The 19,856-nt window shown below is 38.8% G+C and overlaps 1 protein-coding gene across 7 annotated transcripts in view; it reads right to left on the bottom strand.

Moving 5' to 3' along the window:
• The window catches only part of ntng1a (netrin g1a), a 510,418-nt gene that overhangs the window by 264,235 nt on the left and 226,327 nt on the right, over nucleotides 1–19,856 (bottom strand). For all 7 annotated transcript variants that reach the window (XM_039735641.1, XM_039735643.1, XM_039735648.1 and 4 more), the window contains exon 3: nucleotides 14,375–15,018. In XM_039735641.1, coding sequence (XP_039591575.1) covers nucleotides 14,375–15,018 — 644 coding nt within the window. The remainder of the gene's footprint in view (nucleotides 1–14,374; nucleotides 15,019–19,856) is intronic.

Raw genomic sequence — 19,856 nt, 5'->3', positions numbered from 1 at the left:
CCTGGATGAAATACACCGGAACTTAAATATTTTGTCATTCCTCCTTTCTTTCTGTCATTGGACATGAAACGGAGCATCCCATGGGAACCCAGCTCTACATGAGCTTTGTTTGTTTTTGTTCACACTCGCCAGAATGAAAATGGGCATGATGGGAGAATGTAATATGTAATCTGAGGGTTGTTTGCAAAAAAGGCTCTCTGTAATAGCCGTTAGTACACTATGGTGGGATTAACAAGTGTGTAAACAGTCTCTGGGACTGCACATTGTGGAGAGGAATTGCAGAATTAGTCATAATATCAGCTAATTTTGAAATAATCTTCTTTTCTACCACCATCTCCTAAGAGTCCAGGGTTAGTCCTGGAGTGCAGCCTGGCCTTCCTGACCAGAGTATTCAGATATCTGTCATCCCTTGAGATGGAGTTACTCACTCAGCAAACCACAGTGCAGAAGGATTTGCTAGGCATTATGGAGTGGCAGAACATTTCCAGCAGCTTGTCCCACCAAGACCTCAGCCACCTGAACTAATAGATCCTGCTCTGGCACTTTTGCACAATAGGTCCGTGCTGCCCACCCAATCTTGCCTCCAGTTCAGGTATTTATATGACAGTGCCAGTCCTATGATAGTAGAACACTGGAGGTCCATCAGCACTTGCTTTTGCTTTGTATCGCATAAATACACAATTTTATATCATGTATAATTGTTATATAACATTATTAACAGCACAAAAGTCATCTGTTTAAAATGTTACACCCCCCCCCTTTTTATACACAACTGAATTCAAGATTCTCCTTCTCCTTACATGCTTATTCTGTTTTAGTTTGTTTGGCTTTATCGCTCAACTTCCTGATCTTCCACTATTATGAAGTAATCCATTAATGTAGTTTTTCAAGCTTATGGCCGATTAAATAGAAAAGTGAATGGCAAATATGGGTGATGTCCTTGCTGAAACTGAACAATGCCTCTTTCCATTTCCCCTCTTAAGCCGTAAACTCTCCTATGAGTGTCAAGTTTCACTCAATGCCAGGACCTTCACCGCTCCTTTGTAAGCACAGCCTCACTGTAGGCATTGCAGACACTAAAGAATTGTTTGCAGTCTTATCCTTTATGATTTCAATTCAAAATATTGAGCCTGCTACCATCTACTGCATTTAAATTCACTAAACTGCAAAATATTTTGGAATATGAACACTGCTGTGTTGGTGTAGTGAAGGCAATAATAGAAAACTCATCCTGCAAATAGAAAACTCATCCTGCAAATGTTTTCAAAGCCCTTACAATGTATTGGACAAGCAAAATCCTTTGATTTTTTGCAATCACTTAACTTGCAGCAGGTAATGAAAGCTGTAAAAGCATCTTAATCAATTTGATCAATTATTTAGCATAATAACTAATAATATATATTTTTAAGGCATGGATAAATTGTTACCTCGATTTTGCATGGAGTTGCTACCATTCATAATTTAATAGAACATGAGATTTAAACATCACAATATTTTTTTAGCTGAGAATGTTAATTCCTCTCTTTATTTTATTCATTTTCTAACTCAGTTGTCCAGTTCAGGCATTCCAGCAGCAAATGGTACAAGACTAAAAGTAGCCCCGGATGGGGTGCCGGTATATCACAGGGCACAGACACTCACATTCACACAGATGGCTCCAATTTAGTGTGTTTAGTGTGTGCATGTCTTTGAGATTTGAAAAAATAATGAAGACAATCCAACGCATAAAACTTACAAACTCTAAACAGAGAACATGCAGACCCAGTATTCAAATGCAGTCACCTGGAGCTATGAGGAAGCAGACCTAACCTCTGAACCACCATGCTGCCCCTGACATTTATTGCTGCAGTGCTGAGAGATAATAGTGAATTATATTTTGAGTTAATCCTTAAATTTTTAGTGACCCAGTTTTGCAGCTCTAATATGGTTACAGCATTTTGCTTAGTCTTATATCACTGTAAGCACTACTTAAGACTTTTACACTATGCTGTAAAGGCAGCTAAAATCTCCAGAATTATACAGGATTTTACTCCATTGGAAAAGCTCTGACATTTTTTATATCAGGTTAAGGAGCTTATATTTCTAGTGCCGAAAGACAAGCAGCAGGACCATTAGTAGAAAACAATAAGATTCCCAAGACAAAATAGCCCTAACCTAATTCCCTTACCTGAATATTAATATTGAAAATAAAGGAGAATAATGTTATTTGTGTTGAAACAAAGCACATTATTTAACCTTATGGATGGCACAGAGATTACAGTTTCAGCCTCATAACATCCGAATCCAGCCGGGCTGCTGCCTGCATGTTCCCCTGACATACACAGTAAGTAGATTGTTCTCTGGCTGCTCCAGTTTTCTTCTCACATCACTAAGTATGTCCAAGTCAGCCTAGCACAATATATGTAAAGGCCAGTGTAGGTATGAGTGGGCCCTGCAGTAGTTACTGCCTTGCAGCTGATGCCACATACAAATAGAAGATGGCAGGCACAAAGTCTTAAAATATTAAACACTGCAATCCAGACTTTATCAAAAACACAAAGATCGAGTCAGAGTGCCTTTTTTATTTTGCTTGCACCTCACAATGGCACCTAACATTCCTAGAAACCAGCAAATAAATGACATATTTTTCTTTTATAGCATAATGGGAAAAAAAATATATAGAACAAAACACACACATTCATAAAACAATCTACAAATACATTGGGTTTATAAGCCAGTCCCCCTTTTTTATTTAAACACATTCAGAGTTCATATATTGCTGATAACATTACTGTTTTGTACTCAAATTGCAAGATGGAATGGCCAAAACTCTTGTCAACAACTTACACACGCACACTATTAGATATATGTTACGTTATGACATACTGTAAATATGGCTGTAAGCACGTACAAGATTTTTTTTCTCTGCTCACTTTTTAGAATAACCCGAGACACGACCATTTGCTGGCACTTATTCCTTACTTTTCAGAGCTCTCTTTTTCTAATATTCTTTTGTTTACTTCATTCCATTTTTGGTCAGCTCTCATATTTACCATCAACCAAACTGAGCTGTTTCTTTTTTTATTTCTTTCCTAGAATATTGCTTTCATCCTCATCTACCTTGGAGGCAGTGTGCTGTTTTCTTGCATGTCTACTCAAACACACTATTAAACTGTAAGTTCAAAAGTTCGTTCTCCCACAGTCTTTCTTATCTTACCTTCAGAGCTCCTGAGTACCTAACCAGTCTGCTCCAACGCTAAACAGCTTGTCGGGCTCTTAGTTCTGAGCAGCAGGGCCTTTAGTTGTCCTACACACCCAGCTAAAAACCCGTGGGGATTGTGCCTTTTAGCCTCTGACACCAAGACTATGGAATAGCCTGCATTATGGTCTGTGTGAGGCTGAGTCTGTTGATTCTTTTAAAAAAACAAGTGAAAACATTTCTTTTTAAACAGGGTTTTAATCAGTGCTGAGTAGTTGCTGTTTGTATATTTATTATTTTTATTGCTTTTGTTTTAACTGTTGTAAAGATGACCCCCAACATTTGCGGGGGTTACATTCCTAGAGCACCCGCGAATTGTAAAAAACTATGAATTTTGGATGTTGTCAAAAAAATCCCTATAAATGCCCATTTATATAGTTTAAATCCTAAATATGCCCCCAAAACACTTTAATTTCATTTCAAACTCAGCTTAATAAGTTACCCTAAAAAAAAGGAATGTAAAGGTAAAACCGTATACTGTACAGTACTATACTGCTATGTCTCCCGCAGTGCTAAAATGTAAAATGCCGATGTTACCCCTATATTTACTGTAATTCATGCAAGCGCCTTTTCTTTGGTATTTTTCTTTGGTATAAGTAGGCTAAATACGTAATATTATATTAAATTTAATTTAATAAAAATACAGTAAAAAGTACGGGTACTCACCAATAATGAATGATACTGATTAAAGATGATAATGATGAATTAGCTGTGTACTGTATTGCGATGAAGGCATATAATGAAGATAATGTCTGCATAGCAAAGCAGAGGATTTACATCTCATTGGCTGGCTACTGAGGCATAACTTTTTAGTTCCCGAAGCAAATCCAGTAGTTCGACCTTCTCCTGGACTGCCTTAGACTTTTTCTGGCGCTTAGGTTCACTGCTAAAAGTCTTGGAAGGTGCATAGCATTTGGGCGGCATCTTAGGGCTTTAAGAAGAACAAAACGAAAAACAGAAGAACACTCAGCGAAACACTTGAGATAGCTACACACGGTAAACTGTTATGATGCAGGAATGCTGGGCTGCATCTGCCGGAGATATGTCACAGAGCAGCAGCCAATGAGCAAAAAGGAGAAATGAATAACGCTCTCAGATTGGCTACTTTCACCATCCCAAGCCACATTTTCCTCTACAGTTGCTTTGTGTTCTCTCTACAGTACAGTATTGCCACTAAAAAAGGCATAAAAAATTGCAGAGGATATTTGCAGTTTCCGCTAACAATTATTAGTTAGATTCTAAGGAAAAATCTGTGAACGACTGAGGCTGAAAACTCTGAACCGCAGCTTCGTGGGGGTCTACTGTATTTGTATTGTATTGCTGTTCAGCACTCTTTGATCTTTTGTCTGTGAAGGGCGCTATATAAATAAATTACTACTACTACTACTCATCTGCTGCATCAACTCTGTATTTGACATTTTCACTAATTTGAACATGTGCACAAAACCCCAACATTCTGCCTCTGCTGCAGCCTTCACTCTCCCCTCTTTGCTCTCCAATCTCAGTTGCACCCCGTCTAGTCGATATTTCTACCCGCAGAACTGTTTTCTAACAAACCCAATTTGGAGGAAAAAAACACACATCTGGGAACCGTCTGTGGACAGAATGGTCGGACATGGGTTCAAGAATTGAGGAACCACCTTGGTAGGCCTGATTAAAAGGCACAAAACAAAAGGAAGCAAAGTACAATGAAAAATATCACCCACTGCTGTTAAAAACAAAATATTATAACTAGGCAGGTACTCATTTTCTCTCTTTCTCTTGTGCATTACGGAGGTTAAAGCTAAATACACCGACTTCAGTTAGGATGAAAGTAAATACTGTGCTATGTCCATACTGATAATTGTCTTTTGTCCCTTAACTTTCTCTCAGGTGTGGGTGGAATTCTTGTTGTGTTAGGTTTTGTTTTTGATATTCTTTATGGTGTTCCACAAGGATCTATCCTAGGTCTGCTGCTCTTTTTGATTTGCATGCTTCCTTTAGGTCAGATTATCTCAAGGCATAACATGAGCTACCACAGCTATGCCAAACTGTATTTATCAATAGCGCCTGATGACCCCGACTCTCTTGGTTCACTGATCCAATGTCTTACCTGTGTTTCTGAATGGATGAGTAGTAATTTTCTCAAATCAAATAAGGAGAAAACAGAAATTTTAGTGATTGGCAAAAATGGATATAATGAGGGTATTAGAAATAAACTTGATCCATTAGGCTTGAAAGTTAAGACAGAGGTAAAGAATTTAGGGCTAATTATTGACTCTGACCTAAATTTTAAATCACATATTAATCAAATTATTAGGATAGCATTTTTTCATTTAAGAAATATAGCAAAAGTTAGATCTCTTAGAACTCTGCAAGATTTTGAGAAAGTAAACAGAGCCTCACTGTGTTTTCAATTGGTCAGATTACTGTAATGCACTCAGGACCACCCAAGAAAGACATCAATCGACTGCAACAAGTGTAGAATGCAGCTGCTAGAATCTGAACTAGGAATAGAAAATCCAAGCACATCTCTCTAGTTTTGATGTCACTACATTGGTTACTCGTGCCATTTAGAATTGACTTTAAAATACTGCTTATGGTTTACAAAGCCTTAAATAATCTCGCGCCATCCTATATCTTGGAATGTCTAACACCTTACACTCAAAATCATAACCTTAGATCTTCAAATGAGGGTCTGCTTATAATTCCAAGACCTAAACTTAAAAGAAGTGGTGAAGCGGCCTTCTGCTGTTATGCACCTAAAATCTGAAATAGCTTACTGATAGAAATTCGCCAGGCTAGTACAGTGGAGCACTTTAAAAAACTGATAAAAACCTATTATTTTAATATGGCTTTCTCATAGCTTCATTTTAGTGTAACTCTGATATTCTGTATACTGTATGCATTTGATTATTATTTTTTTCTTGGCTCCAAAATCTGCATTAACCCCAACCTTCTCTGCTGTTCTTTTTCCTGTTTTCTGTGGTGGCGATCTGCACCATCAGCACCCCATCAAAGCACTGTGATGGCCCTACATTGATGGATTGAAGGCCAAAGATCCACATGACATCATCATCTAATTCTTCCATCCATGTGAAGTCTGAAAGCCATGAGGACTGATTGAGATCATTTATGTTAGGTAGAATGCCTAGAGGGAGCTGGGTGGTTTCGCGGCCTGGAACCCCTGCAAATTTTGTTTTTTTCTCCAGCCAAATGGAGCTTTTTGTTTTGTTTTTCCTGTCCCTCCCTTACTTTTATTCTATGTTAACTAGTAATGCCTAATTTTATTTTTATATTTTGTCTTTTTTTCTCTTTCTTTATCCTGTAAAGCATTTTGAGCTACATCTTCTATATGAAAATGTGCTATATAAATAAATGTTATTTTTTTCCAAGCTTTCATTGTCTTTTTAATTTTCTGATTTATTTTGAAGTTATCCATTGTATAAGTTCTGCAATTTTTTCCTGTTTAATTTTCCACTTTTATCTGCTTGATTGCACATTTGTTTACAAGGTTTTTAGACAACAGCGCCCCCTCTTGTCCTATGTTCAAGTCAGGGTTTCCTTTTTATTTCTTTTGCTCCTCCCATCACATGACTGTAGCACAGATGTTGCCAAGCAACAGGTAGGCTTATCAGTGTGAAAACTGCACATGAAAGGGTGGGCCAGGGACAAAGTCCAGAAAGCATCTATTCAAAAATGGATGGATGGAGGTATGGACTCATGTTCCATTTCTGCAGCACTATGGTGGTCTTGCAATTTAGTAACACTTTTCATTTGCCAGTCCTGTGGCTAATTTAAAACACAGCACATATGTTTAATAAAAAAAAAGATATTTCATTTTGTGTGCTGAACAAGAAGCAATCCCTGGACAAGTGTGCTGATAGCTGCTCCACTGCTTGTTTTTATTGTTTTTCCGCTGATGTAAAATAAGCATGTGTGTTTTCAAAGAATCCAATTGGGGAAACCAGGTTATGTTTCCCTCTAATATTACACCATTATTGATCCACCTTTCACATCAAAATGGAAAGGCTGCAAGGGGAATGTCTCATTTCGGCCGATTAGCCTGATGGTTTCCACCCTGCACTATGCACTTCATAGACTGAAGTGTCTCAGCAGGCTTTTTGAAAGAGACCGGCCAAGAGACTAATGAGAATAAGGTAGCTGAAATACAGGACACCTTGAGAAAACTGAAACAATGTTAAGTCAATTTGTTGAAGGTAAGATGGATGCCTGGTCAAGGCTGTAAATGCAGGGTAAAGGGGCTGCTGTAAGACAGGGGCAGGACCTTATCCGGTCCTGACAATAAAAGAAAATAGGCTCCTGCAACATTAACCTTCACAGTTGTGCCACAGCAGAAGGTAGAATACTGCCAGGGGGCAGTGATCCATATTATATTAGAGAACATCCTAGGAGTTGTTATTCCTAGGGGGACAAGAGCCGGGAGCAGGGCAGTGGCACGGGAATGACAGATAATTTAATAAAAGTCCTCTACCCCACTAGAGGGCAGCAAGGGGGACCTCTGATATGTACTGAGGAGGACAGGATTGTCATTCCTTTTAAATGAGAACTGGATTAAGGCTTGCAGGAAAAGCTGGGGAGGTGAGAGTCAGCTCTGGATGAACCGCTTCAAAACTTTCAAAGTACACCCTGACCAAGCAAGAAATGTTGCTGATTGACTCAGAAGTGCTCCCAGTATAAAGTATAAGGCCACCTCAACCATAGAAGACTAATTTAACTTAAAATCAGGAAATAAGTAGTGCTAGGACTTAACTGGCAAGAGGAGGACAGGCCAGTATATGGAGCAATGGAGACAGACATGATCTCAAGGGGGCTTGGTGTTAGTTTAAGGGAGCAATTGTCCCAACAAGTAAATAGCTGTTGGGAATTGTGTTCATATACCTTTTGTGTGGTATAGCACTCAAACTGGGGGTTTACCACCTCAAGGATTTTATTTTATTTGGGCTGTTTTAGCCACCGTTTTATCTAGTTACTGGTGACATCATTTTTTCTGCAGTTGTTAGATTGCCCTCCATGCTATTGTGGGTGTGCCTTCCAGGATTGTGAACTGACTATCATGATGTGTTGGGATAAAAGTTCAACATTAAGGTAATTTCCTCATCCTAGTTCACAGATTCAGATCAAAACCTCAGCTATTGTTAAATTCTTTTTCCTAGTGATTTTTCTGGTTTAGGGCTTTCTTCTCATTTTTTCAAGTTTGATTTTTGTCTTGTTTTCTGTGCTTTTTGATCTCCCAGTATTTGACTCATTTCTGTTTTTTGATCACATCTTTTCTCTTGGTTACTTTCAAAATTCAACATTCTCTCCTGTCTAGCATGTCAAAATCATTTACCTGCTTATTTTATGATCATTTTACAACAAATTAAAGTACCCAGTTGATAAGTGAAAGAGAATATGAACAGGGAATGTTTGAATGAATTGGGAGCAGTAAAAAAATACCAATATAAAACAGGTCAGAAACTGTAAGACATAGACAGACCACCAAGGCCAGAACATCAAAACCAAACACAAAGTCAGTATAATGTTGCAAAGGGCCTGACATAAACTAAACATGTTTGCCTGTTACTAATCCTAACCCAGCCACAGGGGATGCAGTTGCGGTATTGTATGAGGAAGTCGGGAGTGGCAGAGAAGTACGTAAGAATAGCACAGGATATGTACGAGAGAAATGTGACAATGGGGAGGTCTGCAGTAGGAGTGACAGATGCATTCAATGTGGAGGTGAGATTACATCAGGGATCGGCTCTGAGCCCTTTCTTATTTGCAAAGGTAATGGGCAGGTTGACAGAAAAGACAGGAGACCCCGTGGACTATGATATTTGCTGATGACATTGGGATCTATAGCGAAAGCAGGGAGCAGGTTGAAGAGACCCTGGAGAGGTGGAGATCTGCTCTAGAGAGGAGAGGAATAAAGGTCAGTAGGAATAAGGCAGAATACATGTATGTAAATGAGAAGAAGGTTAGTGGAATGGTGAGGATGCAGGGAGTAGAGCTGGCGAAGGTCTAAATACTTGGGATCAACAGTTCAGAGTAATGGGGAGTGTGGAAGAAAGGTGAAAAAGAGAGTGGAATGGGTGGAGAAGAGTGTCAGGAGTAATTTGTGACAGACAGGTATCAGCAAGAGTGAAAGGGAAGGTGTACAGAAAGCAGTGAGACCAGCTATGTTATATGGGTTGGAAACAGTGGCACTGACCAGAAAGCAGGAGACAGAGCTGGAGGGGCAGAGTTAAAGATGCTAAGATTTGCATTGGGTTTGATGAGGATGGACAAGATTAGAAATAAGGACATTAGAGGGTCAGCTCAGGTGGAATGGTTGGGAGACAAAGTCAGAGAGACGAGATTGTGCTGGTTTGGACTTGTGCAGAGGAGAGATGCTGGGTATATTGGGAAAAGGATGCTAAGGATAGAGCTGCCAGGCAAGAGGAAAAGAGGAAGGCCTAAGAAAAGGTTTATGGATGTGGTGAGAGAGGACATGCAGGTGATGAGTGTGACAGAGCAAGATGTAGAGGACAGGAAGATATGGAACAAGATGATCCGCTGTGGCAACCCCTAACGGGAGCAGCAGAAGGAAGAAGAAGAAGAAGATTTGCCCGTTAGTAATTTTAAAAGTAATTGTTTTTATAGATTATCATCGTACATTCTGTACACTATACCCTTTACATTGCCATTATACATCATGTGACTTCCATATCACGTGACTGGCAACAGGCATAGTGACCATTAACAATATGGCTGCAGCCATGAGAAACAACCACAAATGGATGGTGCCTGCACATGTCAACCACACAATTTGGCACTATGGTGATGTCACTGGCAACACATAAAAAATAACAATGATAAAATTAAGCTCAATAAATCCAAAATCAAATAAAATATAATTACAGAAGGACAAATTCCAGAACTGTGATAGTCTAGAAATGCAGCAGGTGTTTCTCATTTTAATTTAGTTTACTGTATTTTGTTAATTCCCTTTGTTCATCCCGCCCTCTTATTATGTCTTAACTGGTGACCAGGAACAAAAAACTTGCTCAAAACTGAAGTTTCAACAAAACTTGTTTTGCAAATTCCTGAGAAACAATTCTATTTATCTGAAAAAGTGTGGTAATTTAGTCTCCAACAACATTCTGACAATCAACAGGATGGAGGATGTGACACACTTCAGTTTTTCAGTTAAACCCTTTTTACATCTTCTACTTCTTCTGGCAGGGCCTCAGGAGATGGTACCAAAACAACAGATCTGAAGTATCCCTGTCATTTGTGATTGCTCCAGCCTTATTGGCTGTTCGAAGGCACTCAAACTGTTCTTGCTTAACCCCAATCAGTCTCTACCTCCAGATCTTGCCACACTTCTTCAAACCTCTTAAACAAGGCCACACATACTGAACTAAACTGACTGTTTTACTCATTCAGTGCAAGCCCCTTTAGTACAGCTATTCTCATTCTGAAGGCCATATCACATTTGATGACTTTGCCTGCAATTTTCAGTCATAGCCTTCATTTACATGATGCTGGCGATGCTGATATTATTTCTATAATTCTTGTGTGTATCAATAAATTGTACTATTCTGTTTCTTACAAGTGTGCTTCAGTTAGATCGATGTAACTCTAACGGCTGGACATCCACCTACTGCAACAGAGAAAGGTAAGTTAAATAAAGTAGGAGCCTTACCTAATTACTTACTCAATTATTAGTATTGTGGAAGGCCAGTCAGTCATCAGTCATTCATTGCCCAACACGCTATATACTAATACAGGGTCACGGGGGTCTGCTGGAGCCAATCCCAGCTAACACAGGCCGCAAGGCAGGAACAAACCCCGGGCAGGGTGCCAGCCCACTGCAGGGCACGCACACCCATACACCAAGCACACACTAGAGACAATTTTAGGATTGCCAATGCACCTAACATGCATGTTTTTGGACTGTGGGAAGAAACCGGAGTACCCGGAGGAAACCCATGCAGACACAGGGAGAACATGCAGACTCGATACAGGGAAGACCCGGGAAGTGAACCTGGGTCTCCTAACTGAGAGGAAGCAGTGCTACAACTGTGTCGCCATGCTGCCCTTTATTGTAGGCAAGATTGATAATTGATTAACCGAGTCAAACTTCTCTTTCTTCTCACATTATAATGACTATTCCTGGGTGTGCAAGTTAAAATTCATTTTCATCTTCCTGCATAACTCACACAATGACAATTCATCTTGCCAATCACTCTATCCTATTCATATTTGTGGAATATGGGAATAAAACCAACATGGTCATGTGTGCAGACTACACATATGTAACTGGTCCAAGATTTAAATTCAGTTTTACCATACAAAACAAAATGCTTTTTCTATATTTATTAAAACAGAAAATGACAAGCGGGACAAGTACAAACGAAGCCCACGCAAAGAGGCAAACACAGGTTGTCAGATGTGATAATGAACCAAAAGTCTACCCTGTGTCTTTGAACAAAATACAGATGAGGTGCCAAAATAACTATGGTGCCAAAATACAATGTGCCCAAATTCTGTGTAATGCCAGAAGCCCACAGGCAGCTAAACTGTTAAATATGGACAAGGTCACAGTTTTGTGGAAACATCTTTAATACTGAGATGGCTCTAGGACTTTACAGGGTGTTCACTGGCCAGTCATAATTTGCACCACACATCCCATAAAATGGTCAAACACTTAGGCTTCCAAGAAAACGTTATTTACCTATAGAACCTAAAACAGCATTACAAAGTCAAGTTGAATGTCCTAAAATCACAGACTCTCCAAATTCTCTCCAAATTCTCAAGACTTCTTCACATGACTAATAGTGGTGGGCATACATTTGCACACAGTGTACACCCCTCAGTGTTTTTAAATTGTGAGAGCTTCTTATATGAACAGATAAGCAAGTCTCATCCAGCAGGGAATAAGGGGAAAACCCTGTGTAATTAGGCCCACGGGGGTTTATTAGGTCATCCATGTAGTCAAACTTTATTTAAGCTATGAAATCACTCCTCCCTTGTGTCTTTGTTAATCAAGGCTTTATTTTAAATTTATCTGGGGCTCATTTGGATAGTTTCTTTGGCATCATGGTGGCATAAATGAGTGTATGTGTGTTTATATTTAAATTGCCAGGTGAATAAGTGCCACCAGGATGATGCTTCAGAGGACAGTCAGGCAGTGACTTCCTTAAGCACCTTTGTAAATAAATAGGGGTTCTAGATTGTTGCAGATTCAAACTTCACAGTGATATCCTACATTTTAACACAAGAGTTTGACATTCTGCAAGAAAGCAGGAAGGATTTTTTAAGGATGATAAGAAGCAGCAGATATGCTCCACCGGAGAATGCAGGTTTCATTCTAGCCACAGAGAGCAGGCTGTCCATGCTGGGTCCTTCAAAACAAACGGTACAGTAATAGAGGGTTGGAAGGAGAAAGGAGAAAACAATCCGGTTAAAGAAGGATGAAGGGAAACTTGTTGACCAAGAGGGGAAACAGAAGTTGCTGTAGACACCTGTACTTTCAGATAAAGTCAGAGCTCTCACATACAAAAAGATCAGGTGCCAGAAGAGGGGACTAAAGCCTAGAACATCAGGAGATTGGAAGACCAACTTTAAGCCTACTAAAAACATTACGGTTTGGCTCACAATTGACTTCACAATAAGGTTTAAAAGCCATTGTTGGGAGTTGGAAGACAAATTCAGGTGAATGGTGACTGCTGAAGAGTGGCTAAACACAGATAAGCAACACGTGAGAGGTAAATTCCTGTTGGGTGAAAGTGAAGTATCCAGCTCAAACGTTTAGGAACAGAAAGCATACTGTAACTAATGACTAATACCGTATATATTCGCTTATATGTTGGCTCTTGAAACTCAAAAAATCAATTATAAAATCAGACCCTGACTTATACACCTGTTCAAAAATTCGACAGAACTTAAATGTGAGTATATATGGTATGTAAAATGTTCTTGTTTATCACAGTGACAGGGAGTTGCAATGTGTTATATGTTGGTTGTATTCACTCTATACACACACTAACACCACAACTCTACTACTAGTAGCTGTACTAGTACTTATCATGAGGGTCAGTATAGTCATATCATCTATATATCATAACTGAACTGATGAAAGCTTAAAGAAGGTGAGGTGCAAAACAAGACATGTTGGTCGCTAATGCCTTGTTAACCCTTTAGTGTTTTTTTTCTGCAGCAGTATAATGAAGGTAATCCACGGCCACACTGCTAAAATGTATTTTAGTTATGCCTCTTCTTCACATCACTGAAGAGGAATTAACTGATATTTTTTTTAAATGTGACAAGTTGCATATTTTCTACACGAAGTGGAACTAAAATGCGCCATCATGCACAGTGCCGTGTATTAACAACACAGAAACTCACTACCTTGAAAGTTATTTGCCCAACCACAACAACCTTGACGTTTCTTGACGTAAAAAGAAAATTAGTCCGGGGAGTTGTTAGTTTCCTTTTTTTTTTCTTTTTTTTTTAAAACTAGGGATCTTTATTTAAATATTGACTAGCAGGCAGAATTCATTCATTAAAATGTTTCAAGACAGGAGCTAAATTCCTTGATTCTTGTCTAAATAGCACAATTTTTACTGGAAGCGAAATGCCATATGTTTCACAAATGTTTTTGCAATGTGAAACATTGAGTTTTGCATGAATCATTTCACTCATCACTGTTGGTATGCTCATAGTTGGTTTTCCTTACAATTATTTAAATAGACATCACTTAATATCAAAACCAAAAAGGAGAAACCTAACTTTACATCAAAAAAATACTCTAAATCATAATTACTTAGGTAGTTTTTTTTCTGGCACAGAGGTCTTTGCAAATGTAGATGTTCGACCTGAAGCAAGGTTCAGATAAAGAAACCCCGTGAGTCTTCCAATTAAACCAAATTTGGCGCCCATGACATTAGAAACTTGAAATGTTTCTGAATGACATCATCTTTGAGTGACGGTTGGTCTAATGTTAATATGTATTGCATTTATTTTCTTGTTAAGAAGCAAACCATAGGCTGTTGACACAAGAAGGAGCTCAACAAACGTCACATGTTATTAGTAACAGGTTCAAGCATAAGGGAAAAATGTCCAGCCGTGACATACAGCAGTAAATTTAATTACTAATAATTGACTTACCTTCCTTGTATCTTTATATCAGAAATAGCATAGAAATATCTTGACAAATTATTTTCATCCACCATTGTGGCTCCCGTGGCTGGCCTTAGCAGTCTTATTCTGAGATCAGTTACAGTGAAAAAGTCTCTAAGGTTCTTAGTTGTGTCCAACTGCCCATAAAGAGAGGCCATATTGTGCAGCCGTGGTCCTGCAAAAAGGGCAAACCTGTCTTTGATTTCAAAACGAACAGTTTTATCATATTTCCACACATATCCTCTTGAATATTCCTCTGTACAGATAATGTCCAGCAGCGTATGTTGAGTAAGATCGTAAACAGTTTTGGGCTCCATCGTGAAAGCATCTAAGCAGTCTGTAGCATAAAACTGATAAGGCTGCCATGATCGCCCATAGTCAAGAGACTTCTCAAGGATCATCTGCTCTGGGCGGCCAGATTCAAATGTCAGTACTATGTCGTCGGTCAGCTCGATGGTTTTGTTCCATGACAGTGTGATGTTTACCAGCAGGGGCTTGGGGTATCTTTTCCAAGAGGATGACTGCCAGAATGTCGTTGGATTTCGTCCTTCAAAATCAAACATCAGCTCCGGTGGGTGTGCCAGTTCCGGCGTGCTGGCGTCACATTCGTTATTGCACATGTAAGGATTTTCCTAAAAGGTAAAAAACAGAAGAAAAAAAAAACACAAGACTGTTATCAGTAATACTATGTGAGCAATCATATTAGAGGAGAGAGACCGATTAAAGACAACACCCAACAATCTGACAATATTGACTTTTGACTGTCAGATTTATAATCTCTGTTTTCAAAGAAATATTGATTTTCATTTCTGCAAGAAGACCGTTTAAAGTGATCCCTATGTGACTGCGGATGTCTGTTGAAGATATTGTTTAAGTGAAATTGTGCTCATGTTGAGTATGTGAGGCATGCGGTGGTAAATTGATTCTTTGTCGTGAGAATTGAATTAATGTTATATTTTGTATAGATTAGCCATTCTTTGGAATGCAATGACAGCACACAAACGCAACCATAAACAAATGGTTTGATTCCTGCCAACTTAGCAAAGACATATATCATTGCCTGCTGATTTGCTTTAATTATACTGTAACCGCACATCTGAATTTGCAATTTAAATGCAATTACTGTGCAAATGACTACTTTTAACCAAAGCCATATAAAAGGGGCATAAAAAAGTCAGTTTGTTTAGCCAATATGCAGGAAAGGGTGACAGGAATGCATCATCTGTGCAGCTTATTGGGTAAAATATGCAGGCAAAAGCAAAAAAAAACTGAAACTTTAGTCTTTTCTTAAAAGCTTCAAGGCCGGACTTGGTATGCATGGTGGATTGTTCTGCTTAACTCTAACAAATACACATGCTCAGTTTGAATTCCTGCAAGATGGAAATACAGATCTATCTATCTATCTATCTATCTATCTATCTATCTATCTATCTATCTATCTATCTATCTACCTATCTATTGCCCTTCTTGTCTATTGCTACATTCATAACTAATTTAAACAGCATTTAAAAAAAAACGTACATGATCGTACCAATCACATATTCAGCCATCCATTCACTATCTTAGCTAAATTCCATTACACGTTTGAAGGCAGTTGCAGCCTTTCCTGCCAACATTAGACATAATGCATTGCCATTGCTGAGACAATGCTTGTGGGTCCTGCCTCTCTTTGTTTCCCATTCTTTGCCATAAAGCGCATGAAGGGGTTATGGCTTTGTCTGAATTTTATAAAAACTAGGGGGCAAAGCCCCCTGCTCGCTTCACTCACACACCCCCCTAAGCGTTGTGAAGGTGTGGGCTGAACACACGCTATGGAGATACGGACGGATCAGCTGCTGACTTGCAGCTACTGCTACCGAGCTGCTTGTTCTGCTTGTCGCGCTGCGCGTCAATCATTTAAAGGTATGTACAGCAGCTGTCCTTTTGTCTCACTTCCTTGTGTTGCGGGATGTTAAAGTGTCTCCAAGAAATTATTTGTAAGTAGGGCGTGACGTGCAAGTAGTCTCACGGGACTTCAAAGTGTCTCTCCGAGATGATCATGTCTTGACCCAAGATTTTTTTTATTATAATAGATAGACAATGTTGCTCAGGTTTGGGGTTGTGGGCGTGTATCTTTGGAAAGCTGTGCAGCTAAGGGGTGTTCAGTGGGGAAATTGGCTGATTGCTCGTTCATATGCAAGTGGGATAAGCCCAATAATTCCTCATTGACACTTTGCTGCTTGTTAAGGCAAGCACCAACACCCACAAAGCATACAAAGAATCTGAATAGGACAGTCAAGTGAAGAAAGAAAAGAAAGGGAGCAATCAATGAGAAAATGTGGGAGAGTGTGCCATTGTGGTTGTCAGGAGGCAAAACAGTTGAGTGGCTCCAAATGGAGCAAGGAGAACAGCACTCTGGGACAGACCACTCCTGTTTAGCATCTGAAGAAGCAGGAGCAGCCGATGGCTTTGAGGTTTCATCTCATGGACAATGAAGGATGGTGGTGGGATGACAGAGCTGGGCTTTGGGCATCCTAGCAGGTTATCAAATGAGGTGGCTGGGACAAAAGCCAATGACTGATGGCCGTGTATGCCAGCATCTCAGCTCTCCTGAGAGTGGATCAGCAGAGGAGGTGGAAGAAAAGGAAGTGCTGGGCTTGATAGAGGGAGAGAGAACACCTGATTTTAACTCTGTGTTTTTAACTTTGGTTTTAACATGTTCTTTTGGATCTATTTATTCATTGATTTTAACTTCCACAAGAGCAATTGTTTTTATGGATTATGCCTTGTGCCCTGTGTTGGCTGGGATTGGCTCCAGCAGACCCCCGTGACCCTGTATTCGGATTCAGCGGGTTAGAAAATGGATGGATGGATGGATGGATGTATTTATTGAATTGTACCGCACTTTTAAACATGATTAGATTTTTTTCATTGTTTGGAATAAACTGCAGTAAACACTTTGCACTAGTCCTTTGGTTTGTGTCCTCATTGTCCCAGTCTATCCTCGGCACTGACTATCGATGTCCCAGGAAACAAATTATGCTAAGGCTGAGTGCACCAGGGGCGTCACAATCTCATACAGAGAGTATGTCCATAAACCTGGGGTGTCTAAGTCAGTAAAACAGCAGCTCAAACTGTTTAGCCGCCCAGGTGAGTAAAAAGGCTTTTGACTTTACAACTGCAACTGCAATGATATCATATCACACAGCGGAAGTTTCTTTCACTCAGTCACACTGCCTTTTCCCTCCTGGCATGAACCAACCTTTTAAAGAATACCGTAAGATTAATTTTCTGATGTCAGGGCTTTTTATGGACCAGTGCATCTTTTTTAATATATTTAATTAGTAGTCCTAATGTTAATGTCAATATTTGTGGTTACTTTTAGATGTCCTTCCCCAACCCTATTCTAAACTTAACCCCTTGTGATGGGGCTATAAATGTTAAGAGTTATTAAACTTTATGCCTAATCTTAACCCTAACGTTAATGTTAATCTTTGGGTCATATGTATTGGGTGATTTTTTTTTCTCTAAATTTTCTATTATCCTAATTTTAGTATTATAACCCTGACGTAAAAAACTTTTTTAGTACCTGATGTTAAGCCTTTGTGTCAGGGGCCTATCATATATTGACCTAATTTCTTGACTATTAAATATTTATTTTTTAAGAAAATATCTTTCAAATAATAAATACTCTTTCTGAATTGAGTCCTTATTTATAAAACTGTATTAGAGTTATTTTAAGAATATAATTCATATTTATAAGATTTTACACAATTTTTTGCAATAGACCTTAATATTTATTTTTTGAATGTGATTTATTAAAAATTAGTTATCAGTTTTATATATGGATAGATTAAAATTGGGAGTATTTATAATTGAGGTGGTAATATGAGTATTGGTGTATGCAGTTTAATTAAAAATATTTTTATGGGATGTGTGCCAGTGCCACGGTCCATTGGACTTTCTTCTTTCTCTACCCTAACCTAACCTTAACCCTGATTAAAATTAAAATTATAATTGTCAGTTAACTGTAAAAAGTGAATAATAACAAAGCAACACTTCTGTACTAATAGTATAAGACAACAGGGAGTCCTATCTTTCAAGCCTTTCTTTTCTGCTTTAGATTTATTCAATCTTGTGATGCTTCCACTTTGAAATGCCCTCTCTTAAAACATTTGTACTTGTTTGCCACAAATCATTACACCACAATGTACTACAATCTCTGGGGCTTGATCCACACATCTGTTGTCCTATTAGCTCCAGGATAGGCAAGTGTTTCGGGAAAGACTTTTCACAATAGACTAGCTCCAATTTATCACGACAAGATAATCGGCTATTTGATTAGGTAGGAGATGTCAGTGCCTTTGCTTGGAATGCCACCTTGGTGATTGGAGTCCTAAGGTGTGATTTGAAAGCAGACAGGGAAGTGAAAAAATGGGAGAAAAATGCAATGGTTTTTGTCCTGTCCTCTGAATCAAGGGGAATGTGTGACTTCTTTATTAGCAACTGCTTTTCTTTATTTGTGTGTGCTTTTGTTGCAAAAAGGATATGTTGAAGGTTTTACAGGATTGGTAACTATATGACCTGAAACATTAATCGATCATCCATCCACCAATTATCAAATCCACTTAATCCAATTCATGGCCTTCGGGTATTAACTAATTAATCAATTTTATTGTACGTAGCGCCTGCTGCAAAGGACATCATTATCTTCATGAGCTTTAAAAGGCACAAAAGAATGTAATCCATAGCAACAAAATTAAATTGAAAATATTGCTAACATTACAGAGCTAACATTAAAAAATAATGATTTAACAAGAATGTGCATCCTTACATGGCACAGCATTTGCAAAATATTCTAATCCACATCACAGTTATGAGTAACATTGGGTGCAGAGCAAGAACTGAGTCCGTATTGGGCAGCAGTCCATAATAAGACCCACTCATGCATATCAATATATAGCATGTGTAACAATAAGGATGCCAGAGGAAACCTCAGACAGAAAGGTGACAAAATGAAAACTCCACAAAGACTACAATCAGGCAAAGGATACAAACCCAGGATGTTGAATCTATGAGGCAGCAACACCAGCCACTCTCTATAGTGCTACCTCAACGTGTACCCTGCTAATATCCAAGCAATAACGGTAGTAATAACTATCCACCCATTTTTTTAATTCCAAAGGCTTTATGTTGTTATCATGATATTATATTATTAAAATAAAGTTTTTCAACTTTAGATAGAAAACAGTTTCTTGTCTTGTATTATTTTCTGCACTGTTTTAACCTGGGATTTTTTTTTTTATGATGATTCCATTTTAGCCATACTCTACAGACTTCTCAGACCACAACAACACTCTCTGGGGCCATGTGGGGAATTCTTTGGCATTCTAATTTCAATTTAAATTCTAAATATCCTCCTAGTGTAATCTTCTAAGGTGGGTTGTTGGTTAAAGCTATAGCCTTGCAGACCATGTATCCTTGCTTCAAA

The sequence above is a fragment of the Polypterus senegalus genome, chromosome 14 (assembly GCF_016835505.1).
Source record: "Polypterus senegalus isolate Bchr_013 chromosome 14, ASM1683550v1, whole genome shotgun sequence".
NCBI lineage: Eukaryota > Metazoa > Chordata > Cladistia > Polypteriformes > Polypteridae > Polypterus > Polypterus senegalus.
This window is presented reverse-complemented; position numbering and strand designations above follow the sequence as displayed.